The sequence below is a fragment of the Halichoerus grypus genome, chromosome 6, assembly GCF_964656455.1.
Source record: "Halichoerus grypus chromosome 6, mHalGry1.hap1.1, whole genome shotgun sequence".
Classification (NCBI taxonomy): domain Eukaryota; kingdom Metazoa; phylum Chordata; class Mammalia; order Carnivora; family Phocidae; genus Halichoerus; species Halichoerus grypus.
In genome coordinates this window covers 79,678,569-79,700,820 of record NC_135717.1, presented here as the reverse complement: position 1 = coordinate 79,700,820, position 22,252 = coordinate 79,678,569, and the positions used below count along the sequence as shown (strand labels likewise).

Here is a 22,252-nt window from a genome sequence, read left to right as displayed (position 1 = left end):
GTGGGCTCAGCAGAGGGGCGGGGTGGGGGGGGAGCAGGACACACTTATGCACTGGCCATGAGGCAACATGCCCTCAGTGGTCTCCACAGAGCCCTGGGGGATTCTGGGACATCATGGCAGGCCCCTGGGTCACCCGAGAAGCCTGTGGGCACCCGAAAGGCTGGCCAGGCCCTTTAAGCCTCTGGCCTGCCCTCAGCTGGATGGACAGCAGCACCCTTCCCTCCCCAGCCTCGCCTGCTTCCGGGCCACCCTGTGGCACTTGCCCTTACCTTACAGGGAGGCTGCATCACCAAGCTGGAGCAGTTCCTGGCTGACCACCTGCTGCTCATGGGGGCGGTGGGCATCGGGGTGGCCTGTCTGCAGGTGAGTTGGAGGGGGCGGGATTAGGACAGGGGCTTGCGTAGAGGAGCTGTGAGCCCTTCTCCCATTGGCGGGGATCGCAAATCACTGACCCTCTGCACGCCCATGTGCTGTCCTGCCCTCTCCTCCCCTCCTCTTCACCCCACCTTCCCTCGGCAGCCAAGGGTGCATCAGTGGTCACTCTCTTCCCCAGAAAAGATGAAGGAAAATGCCTGGGGGCCCGGGGGCCCACTTGAACTTGTAAGAGACCTGGGAGGAGTGTGAGTGTGGGCTCAGGTATGTGAATGCACCCTCTGTGTGTGCACGTAGGTATGTGTGCACAGCCTGCGGGGGTATGTGTGGGGCCACGGGTTGTCCGCATGCATCTAGGTGTACGTGGGGCTGTATGCACGGATATGCGTTCAGGTGTGCTTGTGCATGTGTGTATATGTGTGTGCATGTACATGCACTCATTCCTCTGTGTGTGTGTGTGCGCACATGTGTGTGTCCGTGGATATGCGCTCCCCCTTGCACACCCAGCTCTCTGTTCTGAGCGATGCCTTTTGCCGTCTCAGTGCTCCACCTGACCCCCTGCTGTCCCCCAGGACATCAGTGGTGCTCTCACAGTGGCTCCAGTCAAGGGTCGGTAGAGAGGAGTCAGGAGGGGCACCCTGGGGTGGGGCAGACACAGGGGGCAAGGGCCCAGCCGGTGCAAGAGGGAGTTCTGTGCTGCCCCGCCCTTCCCACTCCTGCGACCACAAGCACTGACCAGGGGAGGGGTGAGAGCAGTAGCCGGGCCATCAGAAGCCCTGGGGCCACCCCTGCCTCTGCTCCTGCCCCACCACTGCTTCATCCACAAAACAGGGATCCTGTCCCCAGCCACGTAAGGTCTAGATAAGAATGAGGTGATGAACGTGACCCACTCGCGGTGCCGGCACACGTGAAGGCCTCCCCATAAGTGCACGCGGCTGTTGTCCAGCTATCTGTAGACTTCAGAGTGGTTTCAGGTACTTTCTGTCATCGGATCCCCGCCGCAACCCGAGACCCGTGCCAGGCGAGTGTCCATGTTCTCCCATTTTACAGATCAGAAAGTTGAGACCCAGAGAAAAGACTTCCCGAGGGTGTCACGTCCTGAACTGGCACCCAGGTCTCCTGGCTCTTGGTCTTTTGCTTTGCCCAACTGCCCACCCCACCACCACCAACAGAGAGTTCCATGGAAAGCAAAGCAGGGGCAGTAGCAGCAGTTGTTGTGGAGAACCTGCCAGGGTGGGGTTCCTTCCAGGTCACCGCGGCCCGGCCACATCCGCCTGCGTGCCCGCAGGATCTAGCTGCAGCCTCGCCACAGGGCTCTACCCGCTGGAGGGGCGGACCCGGCAACCCAGGGCTGGTTATGCTGTCTCTGGGCCTCAGTTCCTTGTTTGTAAAATGGGGTTAATTATCCCTAGTTTGGTGAGAGGATTAGCAATATATATGTAAATCACTTGGCTCATTGCTGAGCAGATAGCAGGTGTTCAATAAATGGCACCCATCATCATTGGATTCATTTCCACGTGGGCACGTTGTCTCTGGAAAAAGCCTTCTCAGAAAGTTGTTCCCTGGCCAGAGCAGCGTGTGCCCCCCCCACCTCCGCTGGTTCGAAGGCAGGCCAGGAGCCCCCCAGTGGGGCGGGGGGGCGGCATCCAACGGCCCTTCTCTGCACTTCCCTAACGCAGGCCTTCTGCCCCACGTACTGAGCCGAGCAGTTGCTGCTGGGGGCTGAGGAAGGGGCTGCTGTGTGCTCCAGCTCCTGGATCCACTGAAGTTTCCAGAAACCTACTGTCTGCTTCAGGTGTGAGGGGCCACCTCAGCATGGACACTAAGCAAGCATTGGCCACACTCTCCACCCCTTTCTTCCTGACCTCTCCGGCCTTGGGAGCCTGTGGAAGCTGAGGACAGGGCCAGTGAGGCCCGGGGTAGGGCGTGGGTCCACCAGTGTCCCAAGCCTGAGGTCAAGGTAAAGCAAGGAGGGCAGTAGATGCTGCCCAGGGGGCCATGTTGTCGGGCAGGACGGCGGCAGGCCCCAGACATTTCCTCCTCACGCACATGCCCATGAAGTCTCTGTTGCCCGCAGCTCGCTGCAGAATTGCTGCTGGTGTCCCTCAGAGGGAGCTTCCCCTGGCCACCGCTGTGGACCCCCCCCCCCCCGTTGCCCGGCCTCTCCCCTCCTTCCCGCTCCTGCTGGCCCTGCAGCAGCCAAGCCTCGGTCACAGCTCCCTCTGCTGGCCGATGCTGGAACTAAGCTGCCCAAGTCCGGGTCGGCCACCAGCCGGGAGGAAGGGCTCAGGCCAGGCCTGTGCCCAGGCTCCCAGCCCTCGTCCACCGGAGTGGCACCTTCCCCACACATGCCCAGCCTGGCCTTTCCAAGACCCCCAAGGCTCAGGATATAAAAGGCAGTGTCCTGCTTCCCTGGTGCCCAGGACCAGAGGAGACCTTGCTATGAAGTCAGAGGGCCTCCCTCCTTATGTGACCTTGAGGAAGTCATGTTCCCTCTCTGAGCCTCGGGTTCCTTTCCTATAAAATGGAGGAGTTGGACATTTTCGAGCCTTCCGTGCGGAGGCAGACTTCTCTAATGCATGGAAATCTCACCTAGGAGCCGGGCTATTAAACATGGGGACGAGCTGCTCGGGTTGAAGCAGGAGTTGGGGCTCTAAGGTTCCATGATTTTTGGTAAGGACTCTGCCTCGGTGAGCCTCATGTGCTGCAATATTCTAGAATGTTAAAGCATGTCTTGTGAATGCTCGGTACACCAAACAGAAAATGTGACTAACAAACCCCGATTTGTTTGGGGTTTGGCCACATGTCACTTGTGGCCCCGTGTATGTGTGGACCAAGCGCTACTATGCTTAGGAGACATGGTGGCGGGCTGGAGGGACACAGGATCTCCACAGCGCCTCCACGACAGCAGGCTTCAACCTTGGCTGCATATGGGGGCCACCGGGCGAGCCTTAGAACTGGCCAGGCACCGCCCAATCACGTTGTCTGGGGCTTGGCACCCCGGCGCCAACATACCTGTAAAGCTCCCTGGTGGACCCCGTGTGCAGCCAGGCCGAGAACACTGGCCCACATGAGTGACAGGAGCCACGGGGCGCCTGGAAGTCAGATGAGGGAGGTCAGGGGCCACAGAGAATATGGCACCATCACAGCCCTTAAACACCCGAAGGTAGGCGTGTGGGGGAGCAAGGGGACATTCCCGGGAGGGACCAGAGGACAGACAGGAGCCACAGGCGGAATTTACGAGGAGACAGATGGGAGAATTTAACAACTGGAATTTTCCAGCAGCAGTCCCCGCGGAGCACGAAGCTGCGTGTGGCTGCAAGTTGCAGCAGAGCTTGGGGGCTGGCCCCGCCCCCTGCAGCGCGGCGTCCTGCCCACGGTAGGCTGCATGTCCCTCCCGCGCTGCCGCTGTGCATTCTGGGTGTGCACCTGTTCCTTTCAGCAAGACCCTGCAGTGCCCCTCTGTCCGCCTCAGGATTTTCAGACCTGAAAGGGATAACTGGGGTCTTGAGGTACCTCCAAATCACAGACTCTTCCTTCTGGAAGGTGCTCCCAAGCTAGCTAGGCCAGTGCTGTCAGCCCTGGCTGTATAGGACAGTCAGGCCCAACTGCATGGGATCAGGCTCAGACTGGGATGAGGCCTGGGCATGGGTGCTCCTTAAAGCCCTCCAGGCGATCCCCGTGTGCACCCGGGGTAGAGAACACTGGGCCCACCCTGTTCGTACACGTCTGAAGACACCCAGCCCCGCGGTGTGGTCACCTGCTAGTGGCCACAGAGCCACCATGGCAGAGCCAGCTAGGACCCCAACTCCAGCTTCCCCTCTTGTGGGCGGACTCTGGAGGCCCTCCAAGCTGAAGTAACTTTGGAAGCTCATTTCTAGCCTACTCGGGCAGGGAAACTTCTGTCCAGAAAGGATGGAGTGGCTCAGCTCCCTTTCCTACTGCCTTGCTCACACGCACTCGAGAAGCCTCCACCCAGAGGCCACGCAGAGGAGGCTGAAGGGAGAGCATCCTCTGTCAGCTTCGTAACGAGAGCTGCTCTGTGCCCAGTGCTGGGGCCACCAGTGGGCAGGGTGTGCCCCCTTCTCCCAGCAGGCTTTCCCTCGAGGGAGGAGACACATGGAACATGGTTGTCGCATGCAGTCAGGGGCACTGGGCAAGTATGAGAATTGGGGCTTGGGGGAGCACAGAGCAGGCCATAACCTGTCGGGCCGTCAGGGAAGGCTTCCTGGGGGAAGTGATAGATAATTAAACCTTGAAGGAGTTTGACAAGAAGAATCAAGATGGGGAAGAGTGACAGGGTGAGGAAATTGGGTTTGCAAAGCCTTGGCTGGCTGCTGTGAGGGGGGGGGCTTTCTCCTGAGGGCTTGGGAGAGCCACTGCCTGGCCTCTCAAAGGCTCAGGGTGCGGGAGGGGAACCATGAGTTGGTCCTATCATCCTAGTTTTTAAAAAAATCTCTCCAGGCAAGGCTATCAACCAGTGAACAGACTGGAGGTTTTCCTATTGATACAGGGAGCTTTGAGGCTCAGAGAGGGCTATAACTGTGGCCAAGGCCACACAGCCCCACACAGAAGCTACCTTACTCCCACCCCGATGTTTCCAGACTGTAGGATGGAAACATGTTGCAGAGCCCCGAAAATTCACAGGACAGCCAAGATTGGGATCTGTAGGTCATTAAAAGGGAAACTGAAAGATCATATTGGATTGGCTTCCTGGGACCTCGCTGGCCCTTCCTTGATGCTCTTAATAACAATCAGGTGTTGGCCCAAAAACCTCAAAAGAAGCTGAAAGCATGCCCCCTCCCTGTTCAAAGGGCCCTGTCGGTGGCAAATGCTGTACCTAGGCAGGCTGGCAGAAGAGGGCACCGGGCACCGTGCAGCCCTGCCCCTCGCGCGCTGGGCCACGCCCCCATTTCCTGCTCCTGCGCTCAGCTGATCGCCTGTTCTCTCTGCTCACCCTGGGCTGGGAGGAGATGCTGGTGCTCGCTCAGGGATCAGATGGCGTCCAGTACTCCTCTGTATGACTCAGGGTGCTTGTGTGTGTGTGCACATGTATGTTGATGAGTGTGCATCCTTGGCCCCTCTGCATGTGTCGGGGCGGGGGGCGGTGTGTGTGGACATGCATTGGTGAGATTCTGGACCATACTCCGTAAATGTGGCCACAAGTCTGTGCTGGGCCAACGCTTCCATGTGGCCTCCCCCTCAGCAAGAACCAGAAAGATCCAGCTAACCCCGCAGATTAGCCATCAAACCACAAGGTGAGGACAGGGACGGGGGCGTGCTGCACGACCCCTGGGTGCAAAATGGCCACGATGGCACCTGCTCAAAGCCAGAGGGAGACGAGATAACTCCTCAGGCCGCCTTCAGCTTGTGGCGCCAAGTCCGGATGTGGACTAGCACTGCTCTTAGTGCCGAGTCTGAAAGCTGAAAGCTTCCCGGGGCTCCACTGTCCTCCCACGTGGGGATGGAGAGCAGGGTGGCAGGGGCAGGAAGCAGCGCTCATCCTCCGCCACCTCCTCAAGCTGGCCTTGCAAAGAGAAACCGAGCGGCTGCGAGCGCATGGGCGTCCTCATCAGCCTGACCTGCCCCCACCGCTCAGAGCTCCGGGGGCACCCAGATGTGCTCTGGCAAGATCCGGTCAGCAGCAGCTATTGGAAAAGTTTGGGAACAATGGGGGCCCTGTTCCCCGTCTTTAGGGAAATCCACCTTTGCCCATGTGCCACGGGACAGTCATGGGGCTGCCCTGGCGGCGCCTCCGTCCTGTGCGCAGGGGGTCGGGCCCCAATGGCCTTGCTGTCACAGTAGGATCACCGTCATGGGCCTCCTGGGTATGACATGCCCTAGCTTCTTGTCCTGCACTTCAGAGGTCAGCAAAGTGAGGCGCCACAGGGGGACGGTGATTTTGCAGGACTGCCCTGCTTTGGGCAGGATACTCTAGCGCCTCCTTGTTCAGCTAGTGGATGTGACAGAGGGGCTGTCAGCCTGGCTCCTGGGGCTGGGGCTGGGGCTGGTGCCGCACTCCACGCTGGCTTACGGGGTGACAGCCTCTGAGAGCCTCAGTTTCCCCAGCGGCTTCTGTACATCAGCCAGAGAATCGACTATGAACCTTACTTTTGCTCTGGAGTCTGAGAGCAGCAAGACACAGAATCTCTCCTAGAGAAAGAGAGCTTCAGACAGCAGTGAGGGAGTGGGACTACGACCCCTCAGGGTCTAATTAAATTGGGCCATCTCTGGAGATCTAGGGCCACAGACCCGTAGTGGACTGCTTGTTAGAAATGCAGAATCTCGGGCCCCACCCCAGACCTCCTAAGTTGGAATCTGCCCTTTGTCAAGGTCCCCATGTGCACCCAAGTGTGACCAGCCTGCTCCAGGGCACTCCCGGGACAGCAACTTCCTGGGCTCCTGACCTCTTTGCCCCTCTGCTCTCTCCGCCCGGCAGATCTGCGGGATGGCTCTCACCTGCTGCTTGCACCGGAGGCTCCAGCTGCATTTTTACTAATGGCCAACTGCGTCCCCTCCGAAGACAGGTGCCCAGATCCCATCTTCCAGGCCTGCAGAGTTAGCCCCAGCTTGCCTAGAAACTCCCAGAAACTGCCCCTACTCTGTGCCCAGCCCCTTCAGGCCCACCAAGTGCCCAAGACCCTGACTCCTGTGGTTCCCACCCAGGCCAGGGGCCCTCAGCCCCCTCCCTCCACTTCCAAGTGCTCACTGCCAGGATCCCCGAGCAGGGGACCCACCCACCAGCACCCCTCACCAGCAGTGGGGGGCCCGTGGACTGCAGGAGGGTGAGAATCAGACCCTCTGCTCCCTCCCAGCTCCGGAAACTAAAATGAAGGTCTGAAGACTCCAGCCCCTCTGGGACTCCTCCTTGCATTGGGCCCGTGAGCTCCCCATTGGTGCTGAGCACCCCTCCTCTTGTCTCTGCTTGGTGTCCTTTTCTCTCCCCACTGGGAAATACTTAGGGTGGGGCAGTTAGGGTCAGCTCTGCCCCCAGAAGACCCAGTCCTTTGATGTGCCCACCCCCACACCTTCTCACCTGGAAGGGAGTGCCCTGATGGCCTGGTTCCTTCCCGCAGGGCCCGGCAGTGGAGAGGTCTGGGGTGAGGACCCCAGAGCTGGGTTGGGGTGGTGGGCTCGTGGCACTGCCAGGGAGGGAACCAAGGCAGGTAAGGTGGCCACCACACCACATGCTGCCCCAGGACCCTGTGCACTGCCCAGAAGCCATCCCTGGGAGAGGTCCCCCAGGAGACCATGGCCTTGAGCCCCAGTCCACAGTTAATATGCTCCTTAGGGATCTCCTCTCTATGGCCTGATTCTCAGGAATGCCAGGTTTTTAAAATGATCTCCAGCTCTTAATGTTGGTGGGAGTGAAAACCCCTTCCCTATTAGGCCAAATCACAGACCCTGGAAAGTTGGAGCCACGGAGAAGGTGCAGCTCTGAGTAGAGGGGTGCTCTGCCCTGAACCCCGTTTTTCCTGGGCCCACAGTCCCTGACCACATGGCCACCCCGAGCCGCCTCCAGGAGCCCTTGCTCCACTTCGCAGAGTGAATACAGTCCCTTTCTTTGATTCTCCCTTGCTTCTCTGAATCAGGCAGGGGATTTTTCAGGAAGAACTTTCTCAAATACTAAGGGAGAACGGAAAAAAAAGAAAACCCTGGAAAATGCAGAGTACAGACACCGGCAGTTTTCCAAAGAACAGGTGTTAACCTGGAAGTCAGCCACAGGGACCCCCGCCCCCCCGTAGCTGTTCCAAGTGGGTAGCCCGGAGCCAGAGAAGCCCGCACCCGGCTCCCGTACCTTCCAGGTCCCGTGCTGCCCGTGCTGGGGACCCTCTTACACCCCACCATGAGAGGGTGGCCCCTTGTTGCTAAGATCAAGGCCAAGAAAGGTCACACCTTGCCTCCCAGCTCATTCCAGGTCCCAGTGTGATGAGCGCAGCTCTTGGTAACCTGCATCAGTCCTGGGTGAAGGGTGTTCTCTCCCACACACAGGTCACTGCTGCCCCCAAACAGCCCCCAACTGGACAGACACTGTGCCCCCTCAGAACACAGATTACGCCCACGCACAGAGGGAAGACCAGCTGCCCAGGGCAGGTGGCCTCCCCGACCCGGGGGGTCCTCCAGGGGCTACCGGCACCCCGGCTGGCTTATCCGCTCTGCCCTCAGGGCCCTGGGGTTGCTGATGCAGACTCATTAACAGGGAGACCAGCTTTCCAGCAATCCCGGACTGCACCAAGGCCGGAAGAAACGGTACTGGGACTATCTTTGGTGCCCTCCAACTTCCTGGGACTCGTGCAGACAATCGAGAAATGATGGACCCCCAAGCTCTCTGCAGGGCTAGGCGGAAGACTGCTGGGTCTTACCAAGGGAGGGCTGAAAGAGAGCCGTGTTCTTCCTCCACCGCGGGAGGCGGTGATGCCCGGGGAGGGGCTGGGTCCTGTGGTACCTGCCACCCCCTGTTGGAGTCACCGCACTCTTGACTGAGGTCAGCGGGGCTTGTGGAGGTGGGACATGGTAACAGGCGGGGATCCCTTGCCCCGGCCCCCGCGTGGGGTTAGGCCGCCCGGGCGGAGGGCGGGATTAGCTGTGATTCTAGCCTGGGCACCGTCCCACCCCGACGGCCGCTGGAGGACGGATGGTCCGAGCTGCAGAGACAGAAGGGCCCAGAGCTTTAGGCAACGCTGATCTGCTTGTTCGTGCCCACAGCCCAGGAGGGGAGGCAGGGTTAGAGGGAACAGAGGCCCAGGATACAGCGGGCTCCGGCTCAGGACACGCAGAGGGCGGGAGTCCGGAGCCCAGGAGGTGCCCGCCCGGCCTGAGAGGACGCGGATCTGCGCCCAGGGCGCTGCGTGGAGGCGGTGATGTTCGCGCGTTCCTCGGGGAGAGAGAAGGGCACGCAGGACTGTTGCACGCCGCCCGCAGCAGGCGTGTGAGCACACCAGGACCCAGAAAAGAAGCCAGCATTCTGTTGAGGTCGGGCCACGGCACCTGCTGGAATCCACACGGCCTGAGTCACCCATCCTCGCCCTTCCCTCCGCCCGCGCGCTGGGGCAGCCACCCTGAGAGGGATGGCTTGTCCCCACTCGGGATGACCCGTTTTGTTCATTTCACTCATTCCTTTTCCTGGGGAGGCAGGAATGAAACCCGGCCTTTGGTGAGGGGATGAGACGTGCTTAAAATGTTCATGACCTCTCCTTTCTTCTCCCTACCCCTCCCGACAGCCTTGCCCCAACTCCAGGGGCCCCTCTGGCCTCGCCACAGGGGAGCATCCAGGGCCTGGTGGTTACTGAGGGCCTACTGTGTGCTCAGAATGTGTTAGTCCCCTAAGTGCTTTCTCTCATAGCAATCGCTGCAAGAAGGTACTATTGTCCCACTCCACAGGCGATGAAATTAAGGCTCAGAGCTGTTAAGAGATTGGCCGGTCAGTGGCCGTGGCTGCCGTCCTGCACCCCGGCCAGGTGGAAGCAAGGGGAGCTGGGAGCCCCCGCCGCTCGGCGTCCTCCAGCTCTCCCATCTGCGCAGTAAGCCGTCAGGCTGACATTCAGGAACAGCGTGGCCCTCGGGGGGCACTGTCCAATACCAGCGCCTGGCCCCCCTTCCCAGAGCGGCCGGAACCATCCATCAGCCGCGGCGCCCGCGCGCCCTGCGCATCTGCACTCAGCAGAGCGGCCTGGCTTCTTTCCCCCTGACAGCCAGGCAGTGCGGTGGCTCAGGCTGCAGGCGTGGGCCCTGGGGAGCACCGCTCAGGGCAGGGGCCAGCCCGTCACCTCGGGTGCCAGTGCTGACACCAAGTGAGAGCAGACCAGACCTCAGCAATGGGAACCCGCACACAGCGTGCGGAATCTCATGCCCAGGCGGATATCACATCTGGGGGCATGCAGGGCTGGCGAGGGCGCGGGGAACCCCTCTCCCTGCCCCATGTGGGGCCCGGGGGAAAAGTCTCAGGTCACAAGCACTCAGAGCCACCCTGGGTGGGGAGGAGACTCCCTGCAGCGGGGCGGGGGAGCATGTTAACCACCTCCAGCTACCATTCCCTCCCCTGTATTGCTGATGCAGGACTCCGGGGGCGGGGGGTGGCCACAGCATGGTCTCTGTCTCACAGAGCTGACAGCCTGGAATCTCATCAGGCCTCTCAGCCCGTGCACGGCCACAGGCACTTAGGTCCGGAAGGGCCAGCGCCGCACTTGGGAGGGGGTGCCCCCAGGATCCTTGTGCCCTGCAGCCAGTTTGGGTCTTAGAATTGGCCACTCTGGCCCATCCCAGGGTTTGGGGATAGAGGAAATGAACTGAAACACCTTCATTACCACCCACCCCACTTTCTGCCTTACAAATACTCTCCACTTTTGGCCAGTTGGGGCCTGGGGAGAGAAGGGGAGGAGTAGGGGAAGGCGGTTGACTAGCTAAGGAGAAAACGCGTCTTCTGTGTCACTGCTGGGTGGCGCTCACATCGGCGAGGATGCTAGTGATGTGGCCGAACCAGAAGTTGTCAAACTTGACGATGCATCAGGTTGCCTGGAGGGTCACCCCCGGAGGGTCACCCCTGGAGGGTCACCCTCAGATCGTCACCTCTGCAGGGGCGGGGTGGAGGACTTGCATTTCTAACAAGTCCCCAGGTGATGGTGCTGCTGGCCCTGGACCCACCCTTTTAGAGCCGCTGCTTCAGACCACCCCACCAAGGACGCTGGGCCACCTTCCTTCGTATGCGCGTCAACCCTCAGCATCCGTCAGGATGTCTGGCTGGAGCCCAGCCCATTCACCGCTCAAGGGCGGGCCAGGGACGCGCCTCTCCTGCCGTGCCTTCTTGCAGCACCCGCTCTGCCCTCTGCGTGGGTCTGTGACCGTGGCTGGGAGACCAGGTGCCTGGGTCCTCTTCCTGGAAGGGAACAGATTAGCTTCCGACCACCTTCCGTGTGCCTTGGGAGAGTCCAGCTCCATTCTCGTCGCCCCACTTTCTATTTTAGCACGATGGCCCCGCCCCGCCTGTACTCCATCCCCCAGCCTCCCACGTGCCCCCTTCCCCTCTTGCTTACGCCCCCGAGACCCCCCGTGCAAGTGCCACTAGCAATTCCAGGCAGCCCAGTATTAGGCCAGATGGGCTTCCGGAACCAGCTGGCCCGTGGTTATGGGTCATCACAATATTCTAGAAACTGAGAAGTTGCCTTACCTACTGCATATAGAGAAGTTGCTGTGTAGTTGTGAACATGCCCCTCTCCTCAGCTGGCCTCAGTGTAAGCCTGGCCTCACCTGCTGGGTGGCATGATAATAAAGGAGTTGTATCTAGGACTACCTTCTGTTGCTTTTTTCCTCCTCTGCAGGGAAATCTCAGACCATCAGTTCATCAGATGTCTTTCAACCCACTGTACGTGCTGGAGCTAACATTAGTCATGGGGAGAAGGAGAGGAAGGGGGAGCCCTATTAGGAAACCCACTGACCACACTGATCGGGGTCCTGTCTACCCTTTTTTTTTTGGTCTGCTCCCACCTATTCTTTGAACGGACCTTGCCTTGCCCACACGTGTGGCTACATGTGGCCACAAGCGAGAGCCAGGCTCAGACAACTGGGCTCGGACTGCATTCCCCTGAAGGCTCTCTGCCTATGGTCAGCCAGCGTCCCCACACCATTCACCATGACGCACGGCTCAGTTCGCACGTCCTGCTGCAGGTCACCCCGTGCTGACTGCAGCAGAGGCTGCGTGTGGTGAGGGGTCAGGGGCAAGGGGCCCCCTCTGGCTGGCCCTCAGGCTCCCAGCTGAGCGTCGGAAGCCAAGACACACGCTGCTACCATTACCCAGACCCCCAGCCCATCTCACTCCAGAGTGACAGTGTTTCTGCACCTGGACCAGCTAATTTGTCCCCATCCCCAAATGCAGAGTGGGACACTCTTTCCTCTGAAAGCAAAAAAACTTCAATCTTATGATTCAGAGGAGTGGAAGGTATCAGGTTGCCCAGTGTGGAGCCACCAAGAAGTAAATGCTTTGATGACACAAACCATTCATCCGATCTCATCCACTCTTCTGCCTAGAAAACTTGGCGGGGCGGGCGAGTGGGCGAGCCTGAACAGTACCTGGGAAAGCTGGCCTCTGGGGATCCCAAGATGGCGAGACTGGGGTGAGGGGGCTGGGGAAGCAGATGGGAAGTGAGCCTCTCACCTGGGAAGAAGCTGGAAGGGGCCTGCTCACTTGACATGTAAGCAGATTTAGTCTGCAGGCCTGGCCAGCTCTCATGGGTCTCCCCGGCCCCCTTGGTCAAGTTCATTCCCTCTGATGGCTTGCATATTAGACAGGGACTGGACCCCATCCAGGGCCCGCCCAAGGTCCCTATGTTTTTGGACCCGGACACATGGTCTCCTCCAGCATCACTGTGAGTGTGCATGCGTGTGCACATGCACAGAAGCCCACGAGCGTGCCGGGGAGGGAAGAGCATCCCTCTGGGCCCCCGCCTCCTGCACACAGGAGCGCGGTGAGGTGAGCGTCACTGCTGTCTAGAAAGGCTCTGGTGGCTGAGAGGGGCCTCGGGTAGGTGGGCAGCAGCGAGAAGCTCTGTGAAGCTGTCCTCCTCGGTGGCCGCCAGCTGGTCCTGTCCTGTCTGTGGCCACTGCTTCCCAGCAGGTGCCATGCCTCATGTCAGCCCCAATGCCAGGCTGTCATGTCGCCACAAGGTGGGCTTGCTTTGAGCTGGGACCCTGGTTCCTACTCCCTCTCCCCAACTGAGAATAGAGAGACTATCAGTGGGGGTGGGGGAGACACAGGGTCCAAAAGCCTAGATCATTCCACTACCTTCTTCTTCCTTTTTTTTAAAGATTTTATTTATTTATTTGACAGAGAGACACACAGTGAGAGAGGGAACACAAGCAGGGGCAGAGGGAGAGGGAGAAGCTGGCTTCCCGTGGAGCAGGGAGCCCGATGTGGGGCTCGATCCCAGGACCCCGGGATCATGACCCGAGTCGAAGGCAGACGCTTAACAACTGAGCCACCCAGGGGCCCCTCCACTACCTTCTTCTTAAAAACAAATACACGAGAAGCCCCTACTTGCCTTTTCCTCCTGCTTCTGTCCCCGGGCTGAAACCCAATCGAGCAAGGACTGAACACAAAGGAAGGGGTACTGTGAGGGACCCGGGGCGATCCTTTGGCTCAGGCCAGAGGTGAAGAAGGTGGTGAGGAAAGCTTCCATCCGGCCCTGGCCATCAGCAAGGTGCCAACAGCGTCCCTGCACTGAGGACGTGACTAGGGCAGCCAAGAGGGTCATGTTTCCGCTAGCCTGGGCACTCGTGACAAGGTCACGAGCAATTTCCGCTGGACTTCTAAAACATTGAAAGCCGCTCATGAGTCCCTAATGGCGGTTTAGAGAACGCCCAAGTTGGGGAAGAGGTCAAATTCAATGTGTCTCCCTGAGTTGCCAACCTGTAAATAAGAAGGCTGAGTCCTTTCAGGAACTGGAGTCCCTTTCCAGAGAAAAGACATGTACTGGGAATATGTTGGGGTCCCAGGAATTGGTGGGGACGTCAGTGGGGGCACGAGGAGGGAGGCAAAGGGCAAGGGGCTTCCTGAGGCCACTGAAGGACAGCACCGAGGCCCGCCTTGTCCGCATCTTGGGTCGGCCCCGCTCTGCATGTTGGCTGAGGCTACGTCTTAGACTCCATAGGCCACCAGATGGAAAATCTCTGAGCCAAGGGCTCAACTCACCCGAATCAGCCACAGACCCCCGTGTGGCCCTGCTCTACGGGTTCCCCGCCCCCTCTGCGTGACGGGACACCCAGGGAAAGCAGGCAGCGCCCACAGTTTGCCCCAGCTGGCTCTCGCCGCCCGGCAGCGTGTGGGGCCACCGAGGGGACATGCAGCAGGCCCTGTGGCGTGGCGCTCTGCTTTCTGTTAGCTTAAGGAGGCACGGCTGTCCATCTCCACGGCTGTCATTAAACTCAGCAAAAACGAGATGGCTCAATCGATAGCCTCCTCCTCTTCGCTGAATGCGTTAGAAGGGACCATTGCAATGCCAATATTTGTGTGTCCAAAGTGACGGTCATTTAATCTGACTTCCCTCTTATTTCTGTGGAGTCTTGAATGCTGCTCCTGGGCCATTCCAGAGCAAAACGGAGGCCCCCCCTGAGCCCACACATCTCCATTCCACAGCTTCCTACCACCCCCCATATACCGACTCCCCTTTCCAGATTACTCTCCTGTGTCCCCAGCTTTCAGCCAGGGGGACGCCCTTCCTTGGGGTTCCACCTCTAGTCTGGGGACTCCTGAGAACTGAGATTTGACCAATCTCTTGCCAAGCACTTACCCTGGTCCACGCACCAGCTGGATGTCTTTACGTGCGTGGTTTTATTTAATCCTCACAGCAAATCTGGAAAACAGGTATTGCCCTCATCGTGCAGATGACAGTGGAACAAGGTCAGTGACCACCCAGGGCTCATAGGACCAGCACACGCAGAGTGAGAATTCGGACCCTCCAGCTCCCAAACCAGTGCTCTTCATCCGGACATGGCCTGTCTCTAGCACTGAAAGTTAAGGCGCCAGGACAGCAACTAAAATACTTGAGGTCAAGAGAAACCTAGATAATATATATGAAAGCATGTTGCAAGCTGCGGAGCTCAGTGCAAACAAAAGAGAGATTTAGGGGCGCCTGGGTGGCTCAGTTGGTTAAGCGACTGCCTTCGGCTCAGGTCATGATCCTGGAGTCCCTGGATCGAGTCCCACATCGGGCTCCCTGCTCGGCGGGGAGTCTGCTTCTCCCTCTGACCCTCCCCCCTCTCAAGTGCTCTCTCTCATTCTCTCTCTCTCAAATAAATAAATAAAATCTTTAAAAAAAAAAAAAGATTTAATTCTACCACGCTGGTCTCTGCCTGCACATGAGCCCTGAAAACACACTCATCCTCCATTTGGTGCAAACGGTTAGTCATCTACCTGTCCGGGGCGACCGACGTCATGTTGGATGGATGGCAAGAATGCTCTCCCCTCCCCTGGCGCCCCCCCACCCCCGTAAATCCAGTTAATCGCCAAGTCTTTCAATTCTCCTGTAGGTCTCTCAAGTCTGGTGCTTTGGTCTCCCTCCCACTGACACTTGCCTGTGGGCTTTATCATCTCTCACTTAAGTCACTGTCACAGCCCCTCCCTGATGTCCCTGCATCTACCCTGTTCCATTTTACCATTTTGCACGCCGCAACCAGAGGGATCCTTCCCAAGCGCAGATCTGAGCCAGGCACACAGGACTTGAAGCCAGTCAGAGGGCTCCTGCTCTTGGCTTCTACTTCAAACTCGCCCCTGGCTTAGTGCCTTGTGATCTGGTGGCTGCCGCTCTCTCCAGAACCCCCCCTTCGCGCTTGCCCTGTGCGCCCGCTTCAACGACATCGGCAGGGCGCACCTTCCGATCCTTGCCGGGTTAACTGCTGTCTTCAGCTCTCAGCTGCGACATCGCCTCCCCAAGTTGGGGTCAGCGCCTCTCCCACCCCGTGAACAGCATGATCACAGCACGGAGCTGCAACCCTGTCTGCTCTTCTGTGGTCCCCACCGGGTTGCTGGCTCTGTAAGCACAGGGTTTGGTCTGGGTCCTTCACCACTGTACCCTAGGTGCTTGGCCCAAGTATTCAATACGTCTTCGGGTGGATAAGCATCTTGTCCCTGCAAGCCCTGGTCTGGGCCATTTTGAAGGCACTCTCATGTGGGTACCAAGCCTGTTCTGCTGCAGCTCATAAGCCATCCTTTTTCATGGGCCCTCTGCTGAGCGCAGATGGGGAGGCAGCTTTCCCACCACAGCACACGGGATGGGGGAAGGCCCCCCAGGATCATCTCGCTCACCCCCTCCCATGGGCTGAAGAGCCCAGCACCCATCCCAGAAGGCTCTAGCCCAGTCATCAGACATGGCCAGGGATAAACAACGCCCCGCCCTGCCCTGGTAAGAGCACCATCTCTCCGGCCCAGCCAGCGCAGCTGGCCTTTCACGGCTTAGCTCATTTGACCTGAGTTCAGTGCTAACAGAGCATGGCCCCGGGACTTCGCTCTGTCCCCCAGAAGCACACTGCACGGGAACCTGGCCAGCATCCACTTGTGGGGGACAGGAGCCAGAGCAAGGGAGAGAGGGGAAAGGGCTCCCATCCACACACCTATGACTTGGTCAGACCTCAGAGGATGTTGGAGGGTCACCCACCCCTAGTTCATGACCAACCCCTGACTCCACAGCCACAAGGTCCCTTCCAATGCATCTCCTTAGGAGGGTTTTCAGGGAGCCCATTCTAGCTGGACCTTTGACAGGGGGTCCCCTCAGACTCCTCAATGCTCAGCAAACCTCTGGAGGCTTTGGGACACAGCAGCTGCAGGACGGGGTCCCAAAGCCTGATGCTCTGGGACAACTCCCTGCCAACTTGGCCACTGCCTTGAGGAGGAGGGAGAGAGACCGGCCTCCACACATGGGCGGTGGGGGGGGGGGTCCAGAGAAGCCCCCTCCTGCTACAGGGCCCACACGGCACGCTCACTCTTGGCTCCCACGCCAGCCCGGTACACGTGCAGCAATGCACACATACACGTGGCCCCGGGTGAGGATGACCTCTGGGCTCCTGTCACCTGCGACTCGTCCCCGTGACTGCACCAGCCGAGGCAACTCCACGCACCAGAATCCACCCAGGACACTGGGAGACATCTATAGCCGCGAGGCCGCGGGATCAGCGGGTCTGCGTGGTAGATGACGCCCCCTCGCTCCCCGCTGACCCGTCATACTGACTTGCTGTTCCCGTACCTTCTTTGAGGGTCTCAGAGCCGCCCTGAGAGAGCACAGCCTGGGCCAAATCATGCTGTGAGTCCCCCCCCAACCCCTGGAAGACACTAAGGCTCAAACAAACCCCAGGAACATCAGGGGGACTGGGGAGAGACTATACCTAAAACCCACAGCCCCTGACCCTTACGGGAAGCCACGAATGACCTACTCCTTGCCCCTCCCCAACACACTCCCGGGCCTTCCCACAGGCCTGGCCACGTGTGACCAGTGACAGACACCGAGGTGGGAGCCGACCTCTGCTGCAGAGAGATTGGGCCCCTGGGACTGGTCCCCGACCAGGCCTGTATCCAGGCACCCCAGAGAAGACTGAGCCCCCCCGCACCCAGCAGACCTGGCACCTGGGCCCAAGAAGTGGGGAGGAAGTCCTTGCTGTGGGGCGTCTTGGATGAACGGTAGGGCCGGTGCCTGATCAGTCTCTGTGTCCCTCACACCAACCACCGCAAGAAGTCAAGGCACAACCATGGCTGAGCGAACACAAACACACCATGAAGAGACCTCCTGTTTGTGCTTTTGACACGTTATCAGTTTTTATTTAAAAACATGCTAAAAACATGGTGTTCAAGAAAGCCAGGACCAGGATGAAGGAAGCGCACAGATACGGCATCGCAAGCAGGAAAGTGCATCTGAACCCAACAAGCGAGCTGGCCCTGCTCTCCCGCGCTCCCGCGCTCCCAGGGCTGGGCGGGGTGTGGGCATGAGCCCCTGGCTCCGGCCCTCAGGGGCCCAGAAGGCACAGGGAGGCCAGGACCTGCCAGGACCACTGCCTCGCTGAGGCGTGGAGGAGCGAGATGGGAGTCCAGGACCACGGGAGGCTGGATGCGGAAGGGCGCAGGGACAAAGGGGGGGCTCCAGGCACCCGGCACCCAGCTCCCGTCCTACACCAGGTCCCTGCTAGTTAGCACCTCCACCAGTGTGGGTGGGCAGGGGGCTGCAGAGGCGGGGACAGTCATTTCCAGCCACCTGGACTGTTTTGGGGCCACCAAAGCAAGGAGGGATGGCCACCCGGGTCCAAGTCAAACCAGAACATCCGCATGAGGGTCTGGGGTGGGGTCACCCACCTTCCTGGAGTGAGAGCCCATGATGTAGGCCCATGCTGGTGGGGAGAGGGGGGACAGTGCTCCAGCTGGGCCGTGGAGGTGGAGACTTGCCCCCCAACACCTGCTACAACCCCCCCAAGGGTAATTCTCAGTCCCTGCTTGCCCACCTCCTCTGCAAGATGGCTGCAGGAAAAGGCCAGGTCTCTGGCCGGCACTCCCTTGAAGCTGTCTACAGAACCTTAACCTTCTAAGTCGAATCTGTAAACTGCAGCATCAGAGCTGACTGAACTCACTCAGATTTGGGCCAGGGAAGCCCCAGGTGAGAGGGTTCGTTCAGGTAACCCTGCCCCAATGAGATCACAGTCGGGAGAAACTGAAAAGACATGGGGCCACGGGGCCACCACACAGACATCATGCGGCGTGGCCTTCCATGGGCTGTGGGTACCAACCTGCAGGAAGGGCAAGGGGCTTGGAAGAGCACCCCCCACCACTCGTGCCTTCCACCCAGGGGAGCCTCAAACGCCTACACAGCCAAGCACGGGGTGAGGCAGGAAGGCAGTCTGGAGGACTGTGGACAAGGCGGACAGGTGAGGGGAGAGGGTGCTGGCAGGGAGAGGGGGACTGCGGCTGAGGCTCCAGGGCCAGAGGACACTCCTGAAGCTCCAGAAATGTAAGATTGCCAGGGAGGCTATACACATCCCCCCCAGGTGTTAGGCTTTTGCTATGGATTTGAACAAAAATTGAAATTGCATTGATAGGCATGAACGAACCTGCCCCATCCCACCCCCACCCCCAAGCATAAGGTCCTTATGCATCAAGTCCCACCAGGCGACTGTCCCCGGTGTGATGACATGTCTGCTCTGTGCCCTGCAGCGGGGAGGCCCCGGGGTGGCAGCTGCAGCTCCTAACCAGGAACACAGCAGCGCCAGAAGACCTGGGAGGGCAGTTTGGCTCACTAGTGTGCTTGCCACATCCTCCACCCAAGGACCAACCTCCCCAGCATCCCCAGGGGCACCTCTGCGCCTGTCTCAGGGGGGTGGTCTTTACTCTGCCTGACTCGCTGAGACCACCCTACTCTCCACGCCCCACCCCCCAAACTCTGGAATCCTGAACACACCAAAAGTTCTGTACTTCTGGTCCCGACTGTATTTTACTTAGGCGAGTAGAGGCGTTGCTGGCTGGGGGGCCAGGTCTCAGCTTTTGGAACAGCCAAGTGGAGGCTGGAGAGGAGACATGGGCTTGGTAGGAAATCAAGGGGCTGAGCCAAATGGTGCAGGAAAAAGGCAGATGCCCCACACGAGGCCCCGTTGGGGAAGGGCACCAACCCTAGCTGGCTTGTGGATAGCCTTTTCGAGCTCAGTCACGTGAATTCTTGACTTTACTTTTTTCAAACCGCAAAAACACTCCATCAGGCCAGCATTAAGTCCTATGGGGGTCCCTGCTGCAGTCAGACGCCCCACCCTGCCTGTTCAGCTCCTATTCCGTGACTTAGGCTGCCTGCTTCCTCAGGCAACTGTAGCAAGACCCAGTCTGACCTCTCTGGGCTTCTCCTGGGGGCCATGGAGGACATGAGTGCCACCACTCCACCATCAGTGAACCCCAAGGAAGGGGATGAGGATCCTGGGGCCCCAGGGCCATCTCCCCCCCGCCCCCCGCAGGGACTCTGCCGCCCAGTGAATGTGGCTGGATGTGGCTGGAATGATCGTGGGCCCCAGCTCCACCTTCCCCTCCTGATGGTCACGGGCCCTCTGCCACTGTCTGAGCAGCAAAACATAAGGACCGCTTCCCCTTCCAGAAGCAATGTGAGAAAGTGAGCAGCATCTGAACTAGAGAGGTATTTGTCCGAGAGTTTCTAGCAGGAATGTCTGTGAAAGTAACTGGGGTTTGCAGAACCTGTCGCGGGAATGCCCGCATGGGGCGGAAGGGGGAGCCTCCCATACCAGCAGAGGGCAGGAGGGAGGAAGAAGGGAAACAAGACTGCTCATCAGTGAAGAATAAGGACCCACAAGAGCCCTGGCCACGTTCCTGGTGAAGCACTGTGCCAGCCCCCCAGAGGACCCCCAACTGCCGCCGGCATCAGCAAACGCCTCACCCCTGCACAGGATGCCACCCCCCCGCCCATGCCTCTTCCAGGCCCCCCGGGGCCATGGACGCCCAGTCCCCACTGCCTGGCCCATTCTCCCTCCTGCTCAGAGCGTCCTGAGCCAGGGCCTGGTGCGCCTGGGCACAGTGGTTTGTCCTGACTGAAACCTGACAGACATCCTCTCTCCCCACCTGTCCCCTACCCTCAGGAAAAAAAAAAAATCAAACCATTACAGAAATCAACGCAATAAAAAGTTATAAATCAGAAAGCTAACCCTAAACTTATCTGAGAGATAATATTCCTGAATAACCATAATCAGAGTAAAATAAAATAAAAAAGTTACACTGTAAGGTATAAAAAGCCTGGGCAAAATGCTCCCGGGGGCCTCGCCCAGAGGTGGTCAGACCCCCGCCCCCGCCAGCCCTCCCCCGGGGGTGGCCGTGGACGCCAGTGGCCTCCACTGGGCAGTCCTCCACCTGGGGGGAGGTGCTCCCCACCCCCGTGGGGACAAAGTGTCGGGGCGAGGAAGGGCAGGGGCAGAAATGCATCCGTGCTGGGGGGCTCCTGGAGCACGAACCCGGCCCACCCTGTCTTCTTTGGCAAATACACAGATGCAGGAATCCAGGCGCCCCCAGCACCCAAGGTCTGTGTGCACCTCTTCCACACCTCCTCCTCCCTGACCCTCCACCCACCAAGTAGGCTGAGGCGGGGTGGGCTGGGGGCCAGCGGGCTGGGGAGGTGGGTGCAGGGGTCAGCAGTCTGGAGAGCGCGGGCAGGCAACACAAAGCTCAAATCTTCTTTCCCGGCACAGTGTCCGTGTGGGGGCCGGGGTGCTCCCAGCCAGCCGGCTCAGGCGTCGTACTTTTTACCAGTCCGGTGGATGTGCTGGAAGAGGGTCATGGAGAAGGCCATGCCCAGAATCTGAAAGACAAGGGGAAGAGGGCCTGGGACGGTGGCCTGGGGTCTGCCACTTGGCACCTGGAGTGAGTGGGGACAACCACTCATGGGCTTGAAACGTGCCAGCAGAAGGAGGCTACACACCCAGGAGCTCAGCCCCTCAGAGCCGTTTGTACGGAATATCACACAGCCCGGAGGCTCAGAAATCTGCCTACTTCCGAGGGCTGAGGTGAAGACCGGACCCACAAAGGACCTGTCCTAAGCGGTAGCTCCCAAGGAACTGAGGAGGGGGACAGGAAGGTGGCAAGAACACCAAAGCCGTGCCGGGTCACCCCGCTCGGTTCTGGAGCACACGACATGAGGTCTTGGCAGCGGCAGGTGTGTCTTCACCACTGATGTGCCCAGGACAACGTTCACGCTCACCTGTGTTCCCTCAACTCCTGAATCCTGACTGGGGTGCTGACCCCGGGCCATGCAGGAGGCAGGGGGAAGCCAGCCTCCGGCCCCATGGGCACCACAGAGAGCGGGCCGTGGGCTCGCGCCGTAAAGCTGGGGCCCGGGAGACACAGCGCGGCCCGCACGGCTCTCGTGCTCAGTGTTCGGGCGTAACTGGAGGGGACCCTGGCTGGTTCTGGTCCAGGCCTCAACGCGGAATGCAGTCTGGTCCCCATGTGCACATCTCCCATCAGAGCTCTGCCGAAATGACAGCGGGCTCGTCTGCTGAGCCTGAAAGCTCGCAGACTTCGGACATGGTCAGACCCGTGGGACCAAGGGGTTGGGGCCAGAAAGGTCACTTGATGCAGGACGTCAGCCACCTTGTCAGGGACCGGCCAGCCAAGTTCGAGGGCTCCGAGGGGAATCAGGCACTGCACACTCCTGCTCGGAGGAGCCATACATGCGTGGACAAAGGAGAGAGCCCAGGAAGCGCTTGCCCCAGAAAGGTCAGGGAGGGAGGCAGGGATCCCTTCCTTGTCCCTCTCCAGCATCCGGGTGAGAGCCTGCACAGCACGGCTGCTCACTGAGCGCTTGCTAGGGACGCTAACACTTGTGGAGCTCTCCCCAGCCGCCCGGTCCTGCTCCACACCCTAGGACACGGC

General features: G+C 59.5%; 2 protein-coding genes and 1 long non-coding RNA gene across 21 annotated transcripts in view; 2 read left to right on the top strand and 1 right to left on the bottom strand.

Moving 5' to 3' along the window:
• The window catches only part of TSPAN11 (tetraspanin 11), a 71,348-nt gene extending 59,693 nt beyond the window's left edge, over nt 1–11,655 (top strand). The window contains exons 7-9 of one of the 9 annotated variants that reach the window (XR_004914047.2): nt 277–363; nt 554–636; nt 6,812–6,866. Coding sequence is in view for 7 of the 9 variants with exons in the window: in XM_036082103.2 (XP_035937996.1) it covers nt 229–363; nt 520–624 (240 nt within the window). In the remaining 2 variants the exon portion in view is untranslated. Of the gene's footprint in view, nt 1–228; nt 364–519; nt 637–6,811 lie in introns of all 9 variants that reach the window. The other 8 variants (XR_004914045.2, XM_036082108.2, XM_036082107.2 and 5 more) reach the window with 8 other exon arrangements.
• LOC144382337 (uncharacterized) overlaps nt 1–22,252 on the top strand; it is a 1,106,857-nt gene that overhangs the window by 961,371 nt on the left and 123,234 nt on the right. The window lies entirely within an intron of this gene.
• The window catches only part of TSPAN9 (tetraspanin 9), a 196,691-nt gene continuing 192,078 nt past the window's right edge, over nt 17,640–22,252 (bottom strand). For all 11 annotated transcript variants that reach the window (XM_078075509.1, XM_078075510.1, XM_078075505.1 and 8 more), the window contains one exon: nt 17,640–21,179. In XM_078075509.1, the coding sequence (XP_077931635.1) occupies nt 21,108–21,179 (72 nt within the window). In that variant the 3' untranslated portion in view covers nt 17,640–21,107. The remainder of the gene's footprint in view (nt 21,180–22,252) is intronic.